Source organism: Haliotis cracherodii, unplaced genomic scaffold (genome assembly GCF_022045235.1).
Source record: "Haliotis cracherodii isolate W230 unplaced genomic scaffold, xgHalCrac1.p SCAF_1, whole genome shotgun sequence".
Taxonomy (NCBI): domain Eukaryota; kingdom Metazoa; phylum Mollusca; class Gastropoda; order Lepetellida; family Haliotidae; genus Haliotis; species Haliotis cracherodii.
In genome coordinates, this window is record NW_027266264.1 from 45,589,650 (window position 1) to 45,612,021 (window position 22,372).

Below are 22,372 nucleotides of genomic sequence, written 5' to 3' on the forward strand. Positions count from 1 at the left end.
GAATCTTCACGGGTAATCTGTGGCTAAAAACGAGTTCTACCGACGAGTTCTAGTGACGAGTTTAAATAGCGTATACTTTTACTTGCTGATGTGAGGTAACCGATTACTGTGAAAACAGCAAATTTGCATAGATAACAACAAATGAGAAGTATCGTCACAATGAAGGGAATTCATTTGCTGTAAATGTTCTGGTATCGACCTGTCACACCGACCTCTTAATATTCTTTTGAGCAACACATGTGTCCACGGGAGCGTTGTTCATTTCATCGTCATGTTTGTTTGTTGTTTAACGCCACAGCTATATGACGGCGGTCTGTAAATAATCGAGTCTGGACCAGTGATTGACATCATGGGCATCGACCTACACAACTGACATACAATGGCATGAATCAATCAAGTCACTGAGCATGACAAGCTGATCCAGGTAGTTGCCTCTTACGACAAACATTCACCTTATGTGGTAAGCATGGGTTTCATCGCCATGGCATGCACGTGCACAACATGAGTACACCGTCTCCATGTGGTGGCCGAGAGGGACATTTCTTTCTCACGTCAAAGCAATATCCCCTCTTGGCCACTATAGATTAGAATTAAATATATTCGGCGATAATGACAATATCGATAACTGGATACAGACTCGATTATTTACAGACCCCCGTCATATTGTTGCAGTATTGCTAAGTGTGGTGTTAAATAACGAACATAAAAAATGAATGTTCTCATCACCGAACTCACTCTACTCCTTCTCTTGGGTTGGTCACAGCCATGGTTTGGTTGAGTTTAGGCATCAGGAAAATGCAGTGATATGACTGGCTTCTTGGTTTTTAACATGTAATTGTAAACACCTTGCTACTTTCTCAAAATGGTGACAGCAACTTAATTACCTTTTTCATATTTTGAACTGTAATATGACGCTATTTTGGCCATCACCGTTTCTAGTCTAATTGTGGTATACTTGTTGGATATTATACACGATTCAAAATAATATCAAGTTAATGTTCTGAGTGAAATTGTTTTTAGTTTACCCGAGGTTGAAAACTTGTGGCATACTCTGGTACCACGCCATGCGTCTTGCGCACGTCAGTGCAAGGTTTCACAGGAGGTATCCAGATAGAAGTTCAATTTTAGCTCCAGGTTGTTTTTTTCTTTTTCTAAGTGAGGATAATTAAATAACAGATTTAACTTTACTAGCTTGCCATATATATAGTTCTCGTTTGAGGCCAATCTAATTAAAATCAGATCTTAGTTCTCGCTACCGCTAAAACAAAGATCTGAGGACATCCCATTACGGGTCATGTCCGATGGACCTTGCGGAAGCTTTGCCGACCAGTGGAATGACCAATCAGAAGGCAGCTTTCTCGTGCTTTCGGCACTATTTTCAAATTGGCGACAACGCTTCGAAACATATTTTGACAAATTCTCGATTAAAATTTGAAACCTGAACAACAGAACATTCTGGAATCGCTATTAGATGGTCTACATTGCATGGATTCAGTCGTTAAACCCGTAACTAGCGTTCGGAATACCCCGTGTTAAAGTCTTCGAGGATGCATGATTAGAAATCACATTCCGACTGTCACTTTCATGATCTGGTAAGCGAAGCCCTGATTGGTCGGATGAAAGGTCGTTCTGACGTGACCTCTACTGGGATGCCCTCAGATCTTTGTTTAGCGGTAGCGAGAACTAAGGTCTTATTTTAATTAGATTTATATCAGGTCAGATTGGCAGTTATGTTATATATGGAATAGGGGACACGTTTGATAGAAGTGTGTAATGGATTGAGTTGGTTGGCTAATGTAATGGTCGTGTTAGGTTCGAATAGCCTGATATCCAGCTGGCCACTTGGACAAGTATCGAGATATTTATACAAGCAATCCGTACAGGCGGTGACACGTCAGCCTTTTCAACCTTCATACGACGACTGCAGTACATGATGACACCAGTTGAGCACAAGCCCCAAATGACTTCTAGCTTGTTTTTTTATCTTCGCAAGAGGACTTTGTTCACATCGTAAATATATCACAGATAAGTTATACATATATGTATTTGTCCAGGATAAATCACAGAACAAGTAGCGCACACTTACTGGACGCATTGTCTGGAAACAATAGTGCATGTTAGGTGAGGTGAGGTGAAATGGAGTTTAACGTCGCGTCCAAGATTATTGCACTTATATAGAGACGTGCATGTACGTGTGTGTGTTTTTTGTGTGGCTGCTTGTACTAGTCCGGACTGATGCCGATTTATAGTGCTAGCTCACTGAGATACCATGCCGCAGTTTAACATGAATACCACACTCAGACACAGTATACTGACTCCGAGCCGACCAGTCCTTGTTTTAGCCCCTTATTGCCGAGCGCCAGACAGGGTAACAACACGTACCATCTTTTAACGTCTTTTGGTATGACGCGGTCGGGGATCGAACCCCGGACCTTCCGCTCTCCGGGCGGACGCTCTACCACTAGACCACCAATAGTGCATGTGTTTGTTGACGTAAGCGTAGGAGTGTTTCATCTGCTTATTATTTTCTAAATATATACCTTACATAGAAACACGTAACTAGATTGTTGGTTAAGGATGTGCAAACTGTTGCAGTGTCTTGGATTCAAGAACGTACGTGTCAAGTATCACGTATACGTACGTATCACAAAAATATTTTAGCGTATCAATACGTTTCTGAAGACCATATACAGTGTCAGAAAGCAATAACATCATCTGCAAATAAAAACAAAATAGTTGAATAAGTTCAGGATGAAGCTGTATGCCTGTTGAACAAGATAATTCTATATCCATTGCCAACTCATTTATAAGCATAGAAAATGATATTGGACTTAAGACGCATCCCTGCCTTAAGCCAAGAGGACCGTGAAATTCTAAAGAGAAAATATTATTTGACCTTAAACTAGCCTTAACACATTTATATATAGACTTTAAAGAAAGTAAAAACTTGGTGGATACACCCTGCTGCATTAATATAGACCACAATTTAGACCGATCAACAAGGTCAAAAGCCTTTTTAAAATCTACAAATAATGCATAAATTTTGCCATTCTTTTTGCTAAATAACGCTGAATGTAAAATATAAATGTTGTCTATTGTACTGTATTCTTTCCGAAAACCTGCTTGGGATTCCACAATTTTATCATATGCACTGGACCAAAAGGATAGCCTGTTATTTAAAATTCAAGTATAATGTTTACTAGATACACTCAATGAAGTTATTCCTCTATAATTATTGGGTAGGGAGGTATCACCTTTCTTATGTTATGGAATTATTATGCCAGTACACCAAGATTGTGGAAAATTACCTGTGTCAAAAATAATATTTAAGACAAGTTCAATATATGGGACTAAAATATCCCGAGCAGCCACAAAGAACTCTGGTATTAAATTTTGAACATTTAAGCTGTGAAATTGCTTTTAATATTTCCTCTCGGGAGATTGGTATATATTCTTAGAGACTTCATCAGTTAAGGTATTTACACATGGTTCAACAACGTCATCAAAACACTCATTGTCAACTTCACCATCATCTTCATGTGGCTCTGTCAAATAAACAGAACTATTAAACAAATCATTAAAATGCTCATACCACATACTTGTAGATATAGGTGATATATTATTACTAGATGATGAACAATCTCTCAATATTCTCCAAAAATCTTTAGCATTATTAATGTGTGACAATAATTTAACACTAATCTTCTCAGCATAAAGTCTCTTTTTGTTCCTAAGAATAGTTGTGTACAGATTACGGGCTGTAATAAAGTTCTGAAGAGATATATTGTCCCTGAGTTGTCTGAATACTTTCAAAAGTCTATCTCTTTCCATCCTGAAGTAAACACATTACTTATCATACCAAGGTTGTGACTTCGGTTTTATGAACAGATCCCTTTTCATACAGTCAGCTGCGGAGCATATAGCTGTAAGTTTTTCTATAGATGCATCAATATCAGTCATAGCTACGTCAGAGCATGACATTAACATATTTAAAATACCTGGGAACAGAAGGTTGTCCCTAAAATCAGACAGCTTGTCAGTGTCCCACATATATTTATATCTGGCACTTGCACCAGCACGTGCTTCTTGCCTCTCTGCATGTGCTGCCGACTGAACACGTGATTGAAATGAACATGAGACCGGTAAGTGGGGGGATTCCCCTCTCGAGACAATGTTAAAGCTATCGCACAAAGAAAACAGGTTGCTGGAAGCAATAATATAGTCAATCACACTTGTTCCTGTGGAACTGATATAGGTAAAATCACCTGTACCGGCATCACGACCCACTCTTCCATTCAATATATTCAGATTCAAAGTTGCACAGAGATACAACAATTTTCGGCCATATTTGTTGATTTTTTTGTCACATGAATGCCTAGTAATATTGAGACTATCACACATAAAATCAAAGAAATTTATATTTAAGTGTTCGGCTATATCATCCTTTACAAAATCCACATCTGTGCCTGTCCGAGCGTTAAAATCGCCACCAAGAATTATATAAACATCGCCCACTTTCTGCAGGACATCAAATAAATCTTCTTGAAATAAAGTGATACCACATCTACAGTTCTTACTGTCATACAATGAAGACCCATCTGGGTTAATATAAACTGAACACAACAAGATATCTTTTTCATGAACAAATAAGGACTTATTAAATGCAATGAATACCGCATTTTCACCAATATGCACATACTATTTAAAAGATTTTAATGATTTTCTAAGTAATAGTGAAATTCCGCCTGATAAACGTCCAGACTGGGCAGTTTTGATAGCATTTACATTATAAGCAATATAATCTGTGAATACATCCACAAATTCAATGTCTTTTACCCAAGTCTCTGTTAGTCCAATAATGTCGAATGTATCGACAAAAGAAATGAAGTTATTGTCCACTATCTTTGTCAACAATCCGCTGACATTCCAAAAAGGACTCTCATCACCACTGTTGACGTTGGTGCAACTAGTATCTCCACCTCCATGAAAATTAGTAGACTCATTTGCAGATCCATCTTTCGTGGTAGACTGACTATCACCTTCTTTGACAACCAGCCTTCCATATTTATAGTAGCCCACTTTATTGTTCTCTCTGAGCTTCTTTAACACATTACGCTGCTTCATGGTAAAGTCATTAGAAATTCCAATGAGATTCTTTCTAAGATTTTCTCTGAGACCTAAGGCCCATACCTTGTCCTCTACATAAATGAACTTAGCAATCATTGGCCGAGGAGACTTGCTTGCTGATCCAGAACTCACATATCCATATGTTCACACACTGTTATCTTCCCACCAGGTGCAAGAACTGACCATATGTTCACACACTGTTATCTACCCACCAGGTGCAAGCACTGACCATATGTTCACACACTGTTATCTTCCCACCAAGTGCAAGCATGTTGACACAGTTATCTTCCCACCAGGTGCAAGCAATAATGATATGTTAACACACTGTTATCTACCCACCAGGTGCAAGCACTGACCATATGTTCACACACTGTTATCTTCCCACCAAGTGCAAGCATGTTGACACAGATATCTACCCACCAGGTGCAAGAACTGACCATATATTCATACAGTTATATTCCCACCAGGAGCAAGCATGTTGACACGGTTATCTACCCACCAGGTGCAAGCACTGACGATATGTTAACACTGTTATCTACCCACCAGGTGCAAGCACCATCCATATGTTCACACACTGTTATCTACCCACCAGGTGCAAGCACTGACCATATGTTCACACACTGTTATCTACCCACCAAGTGCAAGAACTGATCATATGTTCACACACTGTTATCTAGCCACCAGGTGCAAGCATGTTGATATGTATCTACCAACCAGGTGCAAGAACTGACCATATGTTCACACACTGTTATCTTCCCACTAGGTGCAAGCATGTTGACATTTATCTACCCACCAGGTGCAAGAACTGACCATAGGTTCACACACTGTTATCTTCCCACCAATTGCGAGCATGTTGACACAGTTATCTACCCACCAGGTGCAAGAACAGACCATAGGTTCACACACTGTTATCTAGCCACCAGGTGCAAGCATGTTGATATGTATCTACCAACCAGGTGCAAGAACTGACCATATGTTCACACACTGTTATCTACCCACTAGGTGCAAGCATGTTGAAATTTATCTACCCACCAGGTGCAAGCACTGACCATATGTTCACACACTGTTATCTACCCACCAGGTGCAAGCATGTTGACATTTATCTACCCACCAGGTGCAAGCATGTTGACATTTATCTACCCACCAGGTGCAAGAACTGACCATATGTTCACACACTGCCATCTACCCACCAGGTGCAAGAAGTGACCATATGTTCACACACTGTTATCTACCCACCAGGTGCAAGCATGTTGATATGTATCTACCCATCAGGTACAAGAACTGACCATATGTTTACACACTGCCATCTACCCACCAGGTGCAAGAAGTGACCATATGTTCACACACTGTTATCTACCCACCAGGTGCAAGCATGTTGATATGTATCTACCCATCAGGTGCAAGAACTGACCATATGTTTACACACTGTTATCTTCCCACTAGGTGCAAGCATGTTGAAATTTATCTACCCACCAGGTGCAAGAACTAACCATATGTTCACAGTTAATTACCCACCAGGTGCAAGCACTGACCATATGTGTTCACACACAGTTAATTACCCACCAGGTGCAAGCACTGACCATATGTTCACACACAGTTAATTACCCACCAGGTGCAAGAACTACATGTATTTACAAAGTGATATCTTTCTACCAGACATTAGCACTACCCATACCTTAACACAGTGATATCTCACTGCCAGGTGCAAAAACTGCCGATATATTACACAATGATATCCCTCCACCAAGTGCAAGCATTGGTGGTTTTTTACCTTTTTCACTGAACTAAAAAAACCAGGAATCACAAATATTTTTTTGATATTCTTTTTTACATTGTTCACTTACAACCCAGACAAATTCTATGTTCTAAATTTTATTTCTTGAATATATAAATATAAATATCACAGACAGGAGATCCCCGAGAATCATTTACATAAACTCATGGTAACATGCTACTAAAATTATTCAATAAAATTAATGAATTCTGCATGATTGGTGATAAAGAATGATTAATGATTATAATATTCATCATTATTCCCTGACTGTGAATCAGTGTGATGGTGGAAAGATTCTCCCACCTCTTGCTCCTACAATCTCCATCTTGCTCCTCCCCCCTTGTGTAGATGAGTTACAGGTTGCTGGTCTTCCCAACCCATGTCCTGATGAGCTGGTGAGCTATAGCTTGTCTCGGTGGAACGAAGAGGCCACCTGGGTGCTGATGGGTCAACATCTGGACAATCTCCGGCCTTGAGAACCACTGAGCAGCCTCTAGCTCATCATCATTATCAAGCTGCAGGAAGAGCATCAAAAGTTCATCAAGATGATCGAAGGAAGTAACTCCCATTACCATTCCTTATGCAGACCGTGGGAGAATGAAAAAGTGAAAAGGAACATGAACTATAGAAACATATGTTATGACTACTATGCTGACAGATCAGCCTTTCTGCTTTACCTTGATTGTTTCTGTCTTGGCATGGGTGATGCATCCCAGCATGAGAACAGCAGGGAACGGCCATGGCTGACTGGAGTGATACTCCACACGGCCCACTTGTATCCCGCTCTCCTCCTCCACCTCTCTCCTACAGGTGTCCTCGATACTTTCACCTGCCCAAATACAAACAACTTTACTGACCAACCAACATGTACTCTCTCCGTACCCATTCAATACAACACTACACCAAAACAGCAGCTGACAGTGTTAACTTGGAGTGACATGCTGCAGTCCGACATAGACAGGCCATACACACCTGGCTCCATGAAGCCAGCGAGGCACGAGAACATCTTGGGTGGGAAGGTCTTCTTCCTGCCCAGCAGACATCGATTGCCGTCAGGGGAGACAACCAGCATAATGAGGGATGGATCAACTCGGGGGTAACAGGTGTTGTTGATCCCTGACAATGTGTTAAAGTGTCCACATTATTTATCCAGTATAGTGATTTAAGGAATAATGAAGAAACAAATAAAATGAACGGATGGACCTGCCTTGATTCATGCAAAAACCAAAACCAGGCCAAGTTAAATCAAAGTTCAATGAACACAATACATTTGACATGCATGATGACAAAACAATGTGAAGTGAATCATTTAAAAGCACATGATAAAACTATGAACATTACTTTTAAAGTTCATGATTGACATGAGTATCCCTGCAGCAAAACATACCGGGAAGCATATTTTGTTGGAATATTTTCCAAATGATGTCTTTTGGGGTTGATCTATCTTTAAAATCCAAAGCACAGCTCTGGTTATGTGGGGTGAAAATCTAACACAGGTGATGTCTGAAAACAAACACCCTATCTCCATATCCTGAGAACAGTCTCCTCCACAGCTCACTCACCTTTGTGACTGCGGCAGTCAGCGTTGCTGCACACCCGTTTGTAGCCCGCCTCCTGCACCACTGTCGAGCTGCCACATGTAGCACAGAAGGAGTACCGATCATGCCAGGTTAGAATAGACCGAGCTTCAGCAAATATTCCAGCATGTCGGTCATCCATCTGCATAGTTAATGGAAACGGATTTGCAAAGAAGCCATCTTTGTGCACATCCTTCAGTTTGCTCTCTTCGACCCCTGTGACATCAACAGCAAACCACACAGCAGACTCAGGGTCCCAAGTTTCAAGCCCTAGGAATATGAGTAGAGGTTTCTTTGATATATGTTCTGCTAGCTGATTATAACTAAACAGACCTAGGACATATTTACTCTTCTTGGACTTTTGGTTTGTGTCCTCTATAAGAAAGGGATTCAGATCTGAGAAAAGGATGAACTTTGTGTTGTCCCTTCTGACAGCTTGGTGGATCCATTCTGGGTGTTTCCTCCGGTCAGAGGCTCTGTTAAGTGGGTTGAGGGAGTAGTAGTTCTGACACTCCTGGGTGGGAACGACAGCTCCGTCAGAGAGGGCGCTAGATGCATCGCTGTGGTTCCAGAAGTCGGCGATATCCAGAGCTGTCTGGCCAGATGAGTTGAGGACATTCATACTACACCTATAGGTGACACAAGGAAACATATCATCCCACAAGCATCACACACTGAAAATAACAGATCCATGGCAGAGACAACTGACTTAGCATTTAGGGCTCCTGATTGATGTCCCTTCAATTCGTGGAAAACATATACCATCACCATGCAAGCTGGAGGCAGCGTACAGCAAAACACAGATTGTTGGTAAACCTGTTCTGTTTCATACTTTCAGCTCTGAAGTATAGGCAGCCATTCTATGATAAAATACATCAATTGAAAAAGATCAACAGTGTGCGATAACAATCAAATACTTACATGTCATTATTTACTCACGAATAACAAAACTTGAAAAATAAAGTTAATATCAATGAATAACCCTGACATGACATGCTAATCGTCATGCTATCAGCATTACATAAGTTACTAACTCTACTTATACTTGCTTAATGGATGTGGGGCACAGCTACAAAGCACCAGCGAAGGAGCTGTCGAAACAGCAAGAAAGAAGCTTAATCATCAAGCTGCCATTTGTGTGAAAGAGCTCACAAGCCTAGTGGTTAGTTATGACCGCGTGGATCCACATACTGATAGTATGTACCTCAGAGACAATGTGCAAGCACACAGACCAGCTTCATAAGAGATATCTCCCATGTTTTTACAAAGTAATGCAGTTAGTGTATAATTTTGTTCACAGGGGAAATTTGGATCAAATTTTGATCAAAGTAATTGCAGTTGTGGATGGGGGCACTCTAGTAGTGCAGATGGCATGGTATGGGCAAAAAGGTAGTTCTATTATGTTTGTTGCTTGATCACAGCTGGGGCCCATTTATCCAGCCTGCAGATCTTCAGCAGGTGTTAACTCTTGTCTGCTAAGGGTCCAGCAAAAGAGTGGTAAGTTCATGTGCTTAGGGTACATAAAAGAGCTGGTTTATTTGCAAGCTGCACTATACTAACACCATGGGAGTTATCTCCCTTAATGGATGGTGCCTTACTAATGCATCCACAACTTGGCCTTTCATCCAACAAATTTACCTTCTGTTATTATTCAATGTCATTAGTGTATGTTTATGTCACAAGCCTGTCAATAATACATCAACACACTGAAAGACATCTCAAAGTGATAACAACACAAATTGAATCTCAAATTTTGTCTTCTTGCTTGTCCTGAATGATGACAAATGGAGAATTTGTTTTATTCCTTGTGGTATCAGAGACTTTGAGTGTCATTGTCAATGGTATTACTCTTCCATACTGACATGCAAACACACAATTTAGATATGCAGCTCAGATCTAACCAAGAAAAGCCGTTGTGTAGTGGGACAACTGTCTCCAGATATTAAGCATACAAAGAACAAAACTAAGACATACAATTTGCCATCTGCATCACCCAAATCACACTCAGTGTTAGCAAATGATTAGACAACACACTGCTTTGTAGGTGCCAGATCAGGTGTTTGAACTTACCCTTGCTCTAACAAGGACTTGATGACAGACACCTGGCCATTCCTGGCAGCAAACATCAGCGCTGTCCACCCACGATCATTCTTGGCATCAACATCCACGGCTGCTGTAACGAAATAAGACATGGAAAGCAGGCTTCACCACATCTGCTGAAACAAAACAGGATATGTAAACCCGGCTTCACCACATCTGCCATAACAAAACAGGATATGTAAACCCGGCTTCACCACATCTGCCATAACAAAACAGGATATGTAAACCCGGCTTCACCACATCTGCCATAACAAAACAGGATATGTAAACCCGGCTTCACCACATCTGCCATAACAAAACAGGATATGTAAAGCAGGCTTCACCACATCTGCCATAACAAAACAGGATATGTAAACCCGGCTTCACCACATATGCCATAACAAAACAGGATATGTAAAGCAGGCTTCACCACATCTGCCATAACAAAACAGGATATGTAAAGCAGGCTTCACCACATCTGCCATAACAAAACAGGATATGTAAAGCAGGCTTTACCACATCTGCCATAACAAAACAGGATATGTAAAGCAGGCTTCACCACATCTGCCATAACAAAACAGGATATGTAAACCCGGCTTCACCACATCTGCCATAACAATACAGGACATGTAAAGCAGGCTTCACCACATCTGCCATAACAATACAGGACATGTAAAGCAGGCTTCACCACATCTGCCATAACAAAACAGGATATGTAAAGCAGGCTTCACCACATATGCCATAACAAAACAGGATATGTAAAGCAGGCTTCACCACATCTGCCATAACAATACAGGACATGTAAAGCAGGCTTCACCACATATGCCATAACAAAACAGGACATGTAAAGCAGGCTTCACCACATCTGCCATCACAAAACAGGATATGTAAAGCAGGCTCCACCTCATCTGTCAAACCAAAACAGGATATGTAAAGCAGGCTCCATCTCATCTGCCATAACAATACAGGACATGTAAAGCAGGCTTCACCACATCTGCTATAAAAAACAGCTGCAAGAATAAAGTGCTTATTACCAAATATGGATGAAATTCAAATTGATTCCCATCTCAAGTAGCTGACTACTAACATTTCACTGATTATGAAGTACATCTCATATTTTTGATGATATAAAGATAGATTATTTTCCCTGCAAAACGCAAAATGCAAAAGTAGTAAAATCATAAATATCTGACAGTTGACATCCATACAAAAATAATACCAGAAATGAATTGGTCATTCCTGCATGGATTGGGATATAAAAACATTTCATTTGCATGCCATCACAATCTTACGGCAAGTGAACAGCAAAAACATGCCAGGACTGACAGAAGCCCAACACAACAACTCAATCATCCGACCGTTAACAGGAGAATCATCTTTAGCTGTGGCCATATTGCACCAAACATCAATACAAGACTGTGGACACATGTAACAACATGTGACCTTCCCAGATCCGGTAGACCACATATCACCACTAGAGCACATTCATATGGCTATGTTACTTACGGGATAGAACCACCACGGCCACCCATACAACTATGGCAATACTAGGATTGAGTAGGATATCACCCTAGATAGCGAGGAACTGTTTATGCGCTGAAGGTTCAGGTGTCATTTTGATGGAACTGCATCATTGGCTGCGACATCAGTGGTGTCAAGGTCACAGAGTTTGACCACAACTGTGATGGAGACAAGATTGGTTTAGTGATGAGTCATGTTTTACGCTTTGTTGTGCGGATGGTAGACAACGTGTTTACAGGCGATGCGGGGAACATTATGCACACAGAAAGTGGACAGTGCGGGTAGTGTGATGATGTGGGCAGCCATTTCCAACACTCGTAGAACAGTCTTGGTGCAAGTTCTGGGGAAATTAACAGCTCCATGTTACACAGATGGTTCTGGGGAAATTAACAGCTCCATGTTACACAGATGAGACTCTTCGGCCACATATCCTTCCCATTATGCAAACATTATCACTACATCCAGGTCCTGCCATGGCCCTCCAGACCTGTGGCAGTTGGCACAAGCACTGCAGACAGAGTGGGTGAACATTCCCCATGTCACAATTCGGGATCTGATTGTTTCCATGGGAGGACGATGTTGTGGACTTTGATGGTGGCCACACAAGATATTGAGAACACCTCTAAAATCTACTGTTGAACCTGGTTCGACAATGATGTGTGCCAATTTTGAACAATCGATTACCATTTCATTATTTATATGATGCATAAAATATACATCTAAAATCACCTTTGCATTTCTTTTTTTGAAGAGAATATATGTAAATGTATAAACTGAAAATGGTCTGTGTGGCAAGTGAAGAGAGATTCAATCATCCTGATTGTGCATCAAAATAAAGCAACATTTCCATTTTGAGAACCATTTTTGTGTCCTTATTATGCACTTTCTAAAGTAACTAGTTAAGATACTGACACCATACCAGCATTACCTTTAAGCATAGCGAGGACATGTTCTACATTGCCCTTGGCAGCACTGTCAAACAGCTGCTCCTGGTACTGGGTGGCCACATTGCTGGGCCTCACTGCACTACTGGTGGTACGATCTCCGCTCATTCTGGAATTACAAATTACCGATACATTTCAAATCTATTTCCAATATTTATAGGACAGCCATTAGGGCTGGACCCTCTGTAATCCGACCCTACCCAGAACCCACTGTAGGTCTCATGTTGGGTAAAATATGTCTGAATGGGAGTTGTTTTACTGGAGCTCTGCCAAAAACAGTTTCGATACATGTATAAAATGATCCGATCATGCACACACTGAAGCCTTATCTTTACTCAAACATATAAAAGTCAGAAGGAATACAAACACGGGTGACTTGAATTGCGTTTGGGCGATTGGTTTTATTGTCATCTGCTTTGTTTTTTTATCATCAAATTTCATTTTTCTGGACAAGGTAATGTTAAATTTTAGAAACTTTACAAAAATTACCCAGATATTTAAATGACAACTTTTCATGAAATGTTACTTGGGTTGATGTTTCTTTTGCAGTTCAGAATACATACTTTAATAGAATGTACTTCACTTTTATAATTTTGATATGTTTCTGTATTCATTCATGCTTATGTAAATCTGTAAAGCCATGTGATGATATGATGAAAATAGAATTCCCTTTCAGGAAATTAAGTATTTTCTTATCTTACAGCAAGCAGAGCATACATACTCGGGACTATCGTACCCCAAAACCAATGGGCCCAGGTTGAAATGTGCTGGACCAAATAAATTACAACATGTACAAAAGAATGGCATGTTCACAATTTATCAGGTTTATATGTTCATATACCACATACATCCCTAAACCTATGCTCTAGATATAGATAACTAACTAACATATTGTAAACTACCAAAGTATGGTAGAAACTTCACTCAATATTTTTCTAGGTCGAGTGCAAATCATCTGACCAAAGTCCATGGCTACACTGATAATTCTTTGTTAACTCATCAAAGGAATCTATTTTGTAGTCTTGTCTGCTACTGTGGCCCACCAGAGAAACAAAATGACCCAAAATAGTAATAACCATATCTATAAACAAACCACAAATACTTCACACATTTACCTATTGATCAGCTGATCGTTCAGTGTCTGACGGCAGAATGCACTCACGTCACCGGCAACAAATACTATACGTACAACCGCGATTAATTTATGTATGCAGATCCATTACCTGCTGGCACAGCTGAAGCCAAGTCGAAAGAGAGGACGAAATCGCATTTAAATATTTATCGACTCGATTGGTCAAGATTTGATACAATACAAGATCCTGACTCGGATGTCAACTGCAATGCAACAGTTTACAATTATTTCTTCAGAGCTACCTCCCTTTGAAGGGGCAAGCACCAAGCTCCTTCCCAGTGCGTGTCACCTTCGTTACGCTCTCGGGAGCACCGCGAACAGGACATCCCTGTGAGGAGCTTATCAAAGCCAACAGTTTTGCACAAGGCACGAAGGCAAGGCAAGGGACAAAAGTCGATACTAACTGATCAAAGACGTATACGTCTTTGAACTGATCAATCTGGTTCTGATTTGTATCCACTTAACAAATATTGTGTTTTCATCTGATTCCACAGGTCTGTTTTGACCAAATGACTCTCCGAGAGACGCGATGGGGTCCTACAGTCAAGACATTACATGATGTAGGGTCATGTCTTGACTGGGACCCCATTTTAATAGCGGCTCTTGGCTATGTGTGGACTGAAACGGCACCCCATCGAAACGTCGCTTATGTCATCTGGCGAAAACGGCCACTGATTGTCGAGTTTCTTGGAACGGGATCGGGAAACATAAGGGAGGATAATGAAAACAAAATAAAGTTTCATTCACCATGCATCCATTTATTCTTCACACAAATTAATCTTGCAAACATATTTACCAAATGAAGACATTTCATATATCTTACGGAATGCGATGAATTCGTAGACAATGCCAACTCGTAGACACCATTTACGAGGAATTCTGGAACTCTGCACTAGGACGTCAAAGAAACAGGTTGCTCTGCTATTCATATTGGTATCTAGCTGTCACAGTGAGCTATAGTGAATAGTTTTACGCCGCTTTTAGCCTATATTCCAGCAATATCACCGCGGGGGACACCAGAAATGGGCTTCACACATATGATTGTGTTGCAGTAAGTGTTAAACAATTTAAGTCAATTACATAGTAACTGCCATGTAAATCAAATTAATTACTAATACAACGTCCCCACTTTCGCCTTTTTTCAAGACTTCAAGACTTCAAGACTCTTTTATTGTGTAATAAAGGCCTCCAGCCCAGAGTACATGTGTATATAATCAAGTCACAACAATTTTAAGTTACAAACAACAATTACAATCATTAAGAAGAGATCTACTATAATCATCAAGAGGAGGTGAAGCATTCGTAAACTGTATATAAAGTTGTCTCCCTTTAACCTATGAGATAAACCTGCCTTGCCTGCGTGCATTTAACAATATAGAGTGCTAAAGATTCTGACAAAGAATTATCTGTCATAACTCTCTCAAATTTGTCGAGAGTACAAAGATTACTAGTACAAATACTTGGCAAAAGCATATTTCTGAACTTGTTATACAAGTAACATGATGTAATAAAATGAACTTCATCCTCAACAATTGATACACTCAGATTATCAAAACAATATTTACATACTCTATCCTCTCTAGCAACACCTCCCCACCGCCCAATTTCAACAGCCAGTTTGTGGTTACCACATCTGAATCGACTAAGAACCATTCTTAAATTTTTACTCTTCATATTGTGCAAATACCTTTCAGGCTCCAACACTGATTTGACAATGGAATAATTATAAAGCTTACTTGTTTCACTAATAGATAGTGCCCATGTTTGTTTCCAACAATCCTGCAACCTTTCCCTACAAATTCTAAGGAAATGGGTTATGTCACCAACACCCTGTTCAAACCAAACTAGACCAAATCCAAGTCTGTTCAACAGATATTTTATTCTAGTTGCCCATGTGGCTCTACCAACCCCATCTAACTGATATAACATCAGATAGCAAGCCTTAGGATACCTATTTGTGGATATGTTTAATATTTTCAGCCAATACTTAATTGAACTGAACATGGTTGTTACATGTAATGGATACCGCCCTAGCTCCCCATACAAGACTGCTGCTGGAGTGTTTGAATTAACATGGAGAACTTTTCTAAGAAATTTGCAGTGCACATTTTCTATAACTTGGACACTTTCAAATCCCCAAACACATGATGCATAACATAAGACTGGAGAAACCATCCTATCAAATAGAAACAAGGACTCTTTAATGTTAAGCTTAGACTTTTTCAAGAATCCAAACAAAATAAACAGAGCTTTTTCTCCTTGTTGTGCCAGGGTACTTCTTGCCAAACTCCATAAGAGCTTAGGGGTGAAAAACACGCCAAGATACTTATAAGCGGATACTGCTTCCAGAGGAATACCATCATAATGCCACTTTTCCTTTTTTGTTACTATACCACCTCTTCGGAATACCATGACTTTCGTTTTCTCCAAATTAACCCTCATCCCATACTGATTGCAAAATCCTGCTAAACAATCTATTTGGTGCTGAAACCTTCTAACAGAATCTCCAACATTAGCAATATCATCTGCAAACATTATCAAAGTGATGTCTTCAGCATACTAAAAAATGACAAAAATACCCTTGCAATCATTAAACCTGTAATTATCTACTAGCTCATTCAAAAACAGGGTGAATAACAGTGGGCTTATCATACACCCTTGCCTGGTTGCTATTGTACACTCAAAGAACTCAGACAGTGAGGACTTGTTAACTAGAACACATGATTTTAGCTGACTATACAGAGATGAAATAACTGTGAAAAATTTACCTTTAACACATTTTTGTAAAAGTACATATTTCAATAAATGGTGCTGGACGCTGTCGAATGCCTTCGAAAAGTCTATGAATAAACAATAGCAGCGCCCTTTTGACTTGGAGAGGTATTTCTGAATAACTGATTGTAATACAAATATATTGTCTATGGTGCTATATCCATTTCTGTAGCCAGCTTGTTCCTCATACAGCTTTTCTTTTTCTTCACACCAGCCAACAAGTCTATTACTTAGTATTTTGGTAAAGGCCTTTCCAATTACTGATAACAAAGATATACCCCTATAATTATTAGGATCTGTTTTTTCACCTTTTTTATGAATAGGAAAAATTATTGCCTCTGTCCATTGTGATGGGTAAACTCCAACAGATAATATCTTGTTAAATAACCTGTGGATATATGGTCAAAGTATATGAGATACTCTTTTTAAATGTTCATTTAAAATTCCATCAGGTCCAGGTCGCCTTTTTTCAGCATTCTTTTATCAACGTTGCTAAACTTCTCTCGCTATCGCTTGTGGCATTATTTATTAACGTCATCCTCACAGGGGCATCCTCACAGTACCAGCAAAGGTACATACCGGTTTAACCAAAACGCCCACCATGTCAATATAATGTCTGAAATGCTTATTCTACAGGTTAACCAAACACCTATCGACATTCCCCAACACAACTCAACCCAGCAAATGATAAATGCACAACTAATTAGTCAAGGGCACCAAAACCTGGTCACGATGCCACAGGCTCACCAAACCAACCCAGCTTATCAAAATTCTAATCAGCAAATGATAAATGCAGTGACCAAGCTAGTCATTAACCATCAGTTAAGTTTCAACGCTGAAAGCATTGGTTTTCATGTCAAACATGCAGTTATACACTGGGGCGACTTTATTGACATGAATACCACTGGATAGCCAACCAACACAGAAAGGATCCAACTTTACCATGGACTAGGATGTATTGGGCGAGGTTATCATCAAACCCAGACAACAGCCAACCAAGCCTTTCAGTATCGAGTCTTGGACGTCAGCCTTTTTGACTGACATCAGCATTGTCATAGAGTGAAGCATAGTGTAAGTCAGCAAAATGCAGGAGCTGATCATCTACGTCAAGACAAACAGCGGCGCTGCTGCAGTTTCTACAAAAAAATGGAGAGGGACCTTTCCCAGTCATGGGTTATGATCGATGGGCAGCTATGGCAACACCTGATGCAACACAACATCCTCAAGGTTTATCAATCAGACACAGCACACATGAACACCAGCAGAAACTGGCAGGAATGTAAATGTGACAGGGTCAGTCATGCCGGTATGCTCACAAATGCATGTCATGGAACATCGGCGGTCATGAAGCTTCATCTTGTTTTCGAGGCAAAAAGGTCAAATCTGTGCAAGCACCAACACAAAAGCGACATGCAAAACAAAAATAAATAAATGCACTGAAAGTCCCCAACCCCAATTATTCTCCTGCAGTTAGAGCAATGGCTACCAAGTTATCGGTTAATCAACCCAGCAGCGGCGTCATTAATAAAACTAGGTTTTTGTCACAGCTTTAGCTTACTTTACAAAGGAATCCCGGGAACCACGTGATGCCAGTAACCTTAACTCCGTTAATGCTCACCCAAAAATTGTCAGGGGAAAACTACAGAAAGAAATTCAATTAGGACGCATAGCAGTCCCATTCTCTCACAGACCTTTGGATAACCTTATAGTTTCCCCAGTTGACTAGGTTGCCAAAGAAATCCGATCCGACACTGCAAGGTGAGGCTGCTTTCCGCTTCATCCATCATCTATGTTATCCAGAGGGTTTCTTCGGTCAATGACTTCATACCTCCAGAGGTATGCACAGTGCAGTACACCAGAATACAAAAGCTCCATTGATACAAAAGCTCGGTAAGGGCGTACACATATGCAAATCTGACATCAAATGAGCTCCGACATCGACAAGTAGCACCAGCAGATTTTCAACTGTTAGGTATGAATTTCCAGAAAAAAATCGACTTCGACAAATGCCTTTGGTTGTGCATCTTTATAGAATGGGCACTTATGGATCTGACACAGAGCAAGGCTAACACACACTACCTAAATTATTTAATCCTGGCAGCAGTCAAGGTAAGGCACATATTCGGGTATCCTCAATACACCGCTGCAACAAAGCTATGTGTACCTGTTGCACACCAGAAAACAGTACCCCCTACAACCTGCCTTACATTTCCTGGCCTTACGATAGATACCCTTAAGGGCGAAGCCAGGCTACCAAAGGACAAATGTGGTTCAATTGGTCCAGCAACTGTCACAAATACCAGAAGGAACAAGCAGGAAAGTTACATTGCATACACTGCAATCGATTGTAGGCAAGTTAAATTTTGTTTGCAGTGCAATTCCCATGGGTCGCCCATTCATACATCGCCTCATAGACGCTCAAAAAGGGTCAGGTTAGCCTCATCATAGAATACAGCAACCTCAACCTCTGGCAAAAATTCCTTATCAATAACACAACGTTATTCCTGGAACAGGAGTGGGTTAGCGCCCCACACCTTCAATGCGGACAGCCAGGGTTTCGGAGCATACTTTCAGGGTCACTGTACTAACCCCAGTTGGCCAGAACAATGGATACAGCAGGGGCGGATCAAAGACATTACATTATTGGAGCGTTTCATCTACTGTCGTAACAATCGCTTGATCAAGAGTCAAGAAGAGTCAGAAAAGAAATGCCAACTGTTGTGCGATGTCAGTCGAAACACATTTAGACATTAAATACTAGATTACCTGAATATTTCATCACTTTGCTTTGATAAATACAGCAGCAAGCAAGAGTCGAGCAAAGATTGTTGAAATGTACAAAGTGAACAGACATGGTTAATGTCTTGCTTGGTGTTGATTTTGTCGTATAGTAGTGAGTGAGTGAGTGAGTATGGTTTTACGCCGCTTTTAGCAATATCACGGCGGGGGACGCCAGAAATGGGCTTCACGCATTGAACCCATGTCGGGAATCGAACCCGGGTCCTCGGCGGGACGAGCGAACGCTTTAACCACTAGGCTACCCGACCGCCCCTGTCATATTGAAAGCATCCCAGAGGAAGATACACCAAGTACCAAAACTGTTTAAACGGTTTAGAGGGTTAGAGAGAGGGGTGGGTGGGTCAAAACAGAGATCATATTAGATAACTACAAATTAGCTGAAAGAATTATAAGGATAAGATTTGAACTCACATTCTTGTGCCACTTAAGGATACACTGCTTTGGACCCAAGCTTCAATTGCGTAATTGCACTGAGCTGAGATAAACAAGACTGGGTATTATCTGGATCTAGAACACTGTGAAATGTGATATTCTTGTGGCGATGTCTGGTTATAAATTTAAAGAAGACAGCTTTCTCGATGATGATGATGATCCTGAAAGCTTGCGTGACAGTGGCAGTGGTGGCAGTGACTAAATGTTTCTTACTGTATTGGAGAAAAATAATGGATTTGTTAATAAGTTACTGACAATGTTGAAGCAATTGCAAAAAAGTGCTCCACATTGACACTTCAAAGTAAGTCAATATGATCAGCAATTATAGTACATAACATAGGCGATAAGTATCTTATATATGACAATAACAAGATATTTGGACATCTAAATTGTCATTTTCCTGTATTGACGGCCATCTTGGAGGCCATTTTGTCCGCCATGTTGGATAAATTAAATTTCTCAAGCTCATATATGTAAGATACTTAAACGATTAATGTGTTCAAATAAATCAATTTGGTGTACAAGAATGTTTGTGGAGTCATTGTAGTTTTATAAATATGCTATTATATATTTGTGTTTTTAACAGGATGGGGGTTGGATCGCATTTATTAAATTTTCATACATTATATCATACCTTTATTAATTTGGAATTTTTCATAATCTCCTAAAGCATTCAGGCAGATTTTGAGATAACACAAGACATGATTGACATTATCTTTAGTTTTGTAATAATTTGAAAATTGAGCGATTTTTTCCTGTTTTTGACACATTTTGGCCCTTTACTCGACTTAAACCACCATTTTGCTACTTGTAAATTTGTTCTATTTTGGGTTTCCTAAGTCAGTACACTGATTTTGTTTATGAAATGAGCACTGCAATATGCAAACTGACTATTTTAGAGCCAATTATTTGTTTTACTTCATTTTGTCATACAAATGTGCATTTTACCACCAAAACTCATGTCTGCCACCAAAAGAAATCACCACAACCATAATTTTCTAATGCATAAATGGCATCATGTGAAGAAAAATGTGGTTGTGCTTTGCTCTACCGTGGCGAATGGTTACTCCTGAAATAGTCCAGCAAGCAGGCGTAACCTGCTCGCGACTGTACATACAGGTGCTGTCGGAATACCAGGCTAACTAACAGTAAAGATGTAAACATATACTGAACAACAAAAGTTCCTGTGCCATTGAATAAGACTTAATGCAAAGTTATGTTTTTTACCAAATCTGAAACGGTTTGCAACAGATAAAAGACTCCTGTTAGTGTTCAAATGGTTTAATTTGCCATACTGACTTCAGAAAATGCGTGATTTCATGAACATGCCAAAATGTCAATTTACAAATCAATAGCAATGTGTCCACCTCTGGTTGCGATGCAAGCAACACATCTTCGTCTCATGGAATAGACCGGGCGTCGCATAAAGTCCTGTGGGATATCTGTCCATTTATGCTGGAGCATGTTTCGAAGTTCCTGGAGTGGCTGTGGAATACGTTGTTGACGTCGAAGGCGCTGATCCATCTCATCCCACATGTGCTCGATTGGTGAGAGATCAGGGGAGCGAGCCGGCCAGGGGATGACATTCACGTTGTTTTGTTGAAGAGAATCCTGAACAAGTCGTCCAATATGAGGCCGGGCGTTGTCATGTTGAAAGGTAATGCCTGGGCCATGACGACGCAAAAACGGTAGAACAACAGGGCCGATGATCGCGTCGCGGTAGCGCTGTCCATTGAGATTTCCCTCTACCACTATCAAACGGGTCCTCTGTCTTGCTGTAATCCCACCCCATACCATAACGCTGCCGCCGATTATCTTCCATGACACAATGATTGACGTAAAGTTCACCTCGACGTCGGTACACTCGAATCCGTCCACCACTGTGGCTGAGGTGAAAACGAGACTCGTCAGTGAATAGAACTTGTCCCCACTGCATGGCAGTCCAGCGTAGACGCTGTCTGCACCACTGTAGACGTGCTTGACGGTGGTTTCTTGTCAAAATGGGACGTCTGGCGGGTCTTCTGGCGACAATCCCTGCACATCTGAGGCGACGACTTGCGGTTTGTGAAGATATTCGTCGAAGGCCAGGGATGCTTTTTGCAGTCACGGTTGCTGGCTGGAATAGATTTCGTAGGTGTGTTGTTCGAATCCAGTTGTCTTGTCGATTATTGGTTACGCGTGACCTGCCACTCCGAGGATGGTCTCTGACTGCATT

General features: G+C 40.5%; 1 protein-coding gene across 3 annotated transcripts; it reads right to left on the reverse strand.

Moving 5' to 3' along the window:
* Positions 1-6,998: 6,998 nt before the first annotated feature.
* LOC139478304 (NAD-capped RNA hydrolase NUDT12-like) lies at positions 6,999-14,446 on the reverse strand. Of its 3 annotated transcripts, none has more exons than XM_071260736.1 (7): positions 14,246-14,446; positions 13,007-13,131; positions 10,549-10,648; positions 8,464-9,107; positions 7,874-8,017; positions 7,579-7,730; positions 6,999-7,416 (listed from the first exon to the last, which is right to left on the reverse strand). In XM_071260736.1, the coding sequence occupies exons 1-7, from the start codon at positions 14,290-14,292 to the stop codon at positions 7,255-7,257; spliced, it is 1,374 nt and encodes a 457-aa protein (XP_071116837.1). In that variant the 5' UTR covers positions 14,293-14,446; the 3' UTR covers positions 6,999-7,254. The 3 variants fall into 3 exon arrangements, with proteins under 3 accessions (XP_071116837.1, XP_071116830.1, XP_071116845.1); XM_071260729.1 differs by having other exon boundaries at positions 10,549-10,651; XM_071260744.1 differs by having other exon boundaries at positions 10,549-10,651; positions 14,138-14,446.
* Positions 14,447-22,372: the final 7,926 nt, after the last annotated feature.

What these genes read in the sequence shown, in the direction of transcription:
- LOC139478304 (XM_071260729.1), bottom strand. Translation starts at nt 14,292, where the DNA reads ATGCGATTTCGTCCTCTCTTTCGACTTGGCTTCAGCTGTGCCAGCAG. An exon ending in GGCTTCAGCTGTGCCAGCAG is followed by an intron (nt 13,132 to 14,245) that starts GTAATGGATCTG and finishes TTGTAATTCCAG; the next exon opens with AATGAGCGGAGATCGTACCA. An exon ending in AAGTCCTTGTTAGAGCAAGG is followed by an intron (nt 9,108 to 10,548) that starts GTAAGTTCAAAC and finishes TGTCACCTATAG; the next exon opens with GTGTAGTATGAATGTCCTCA.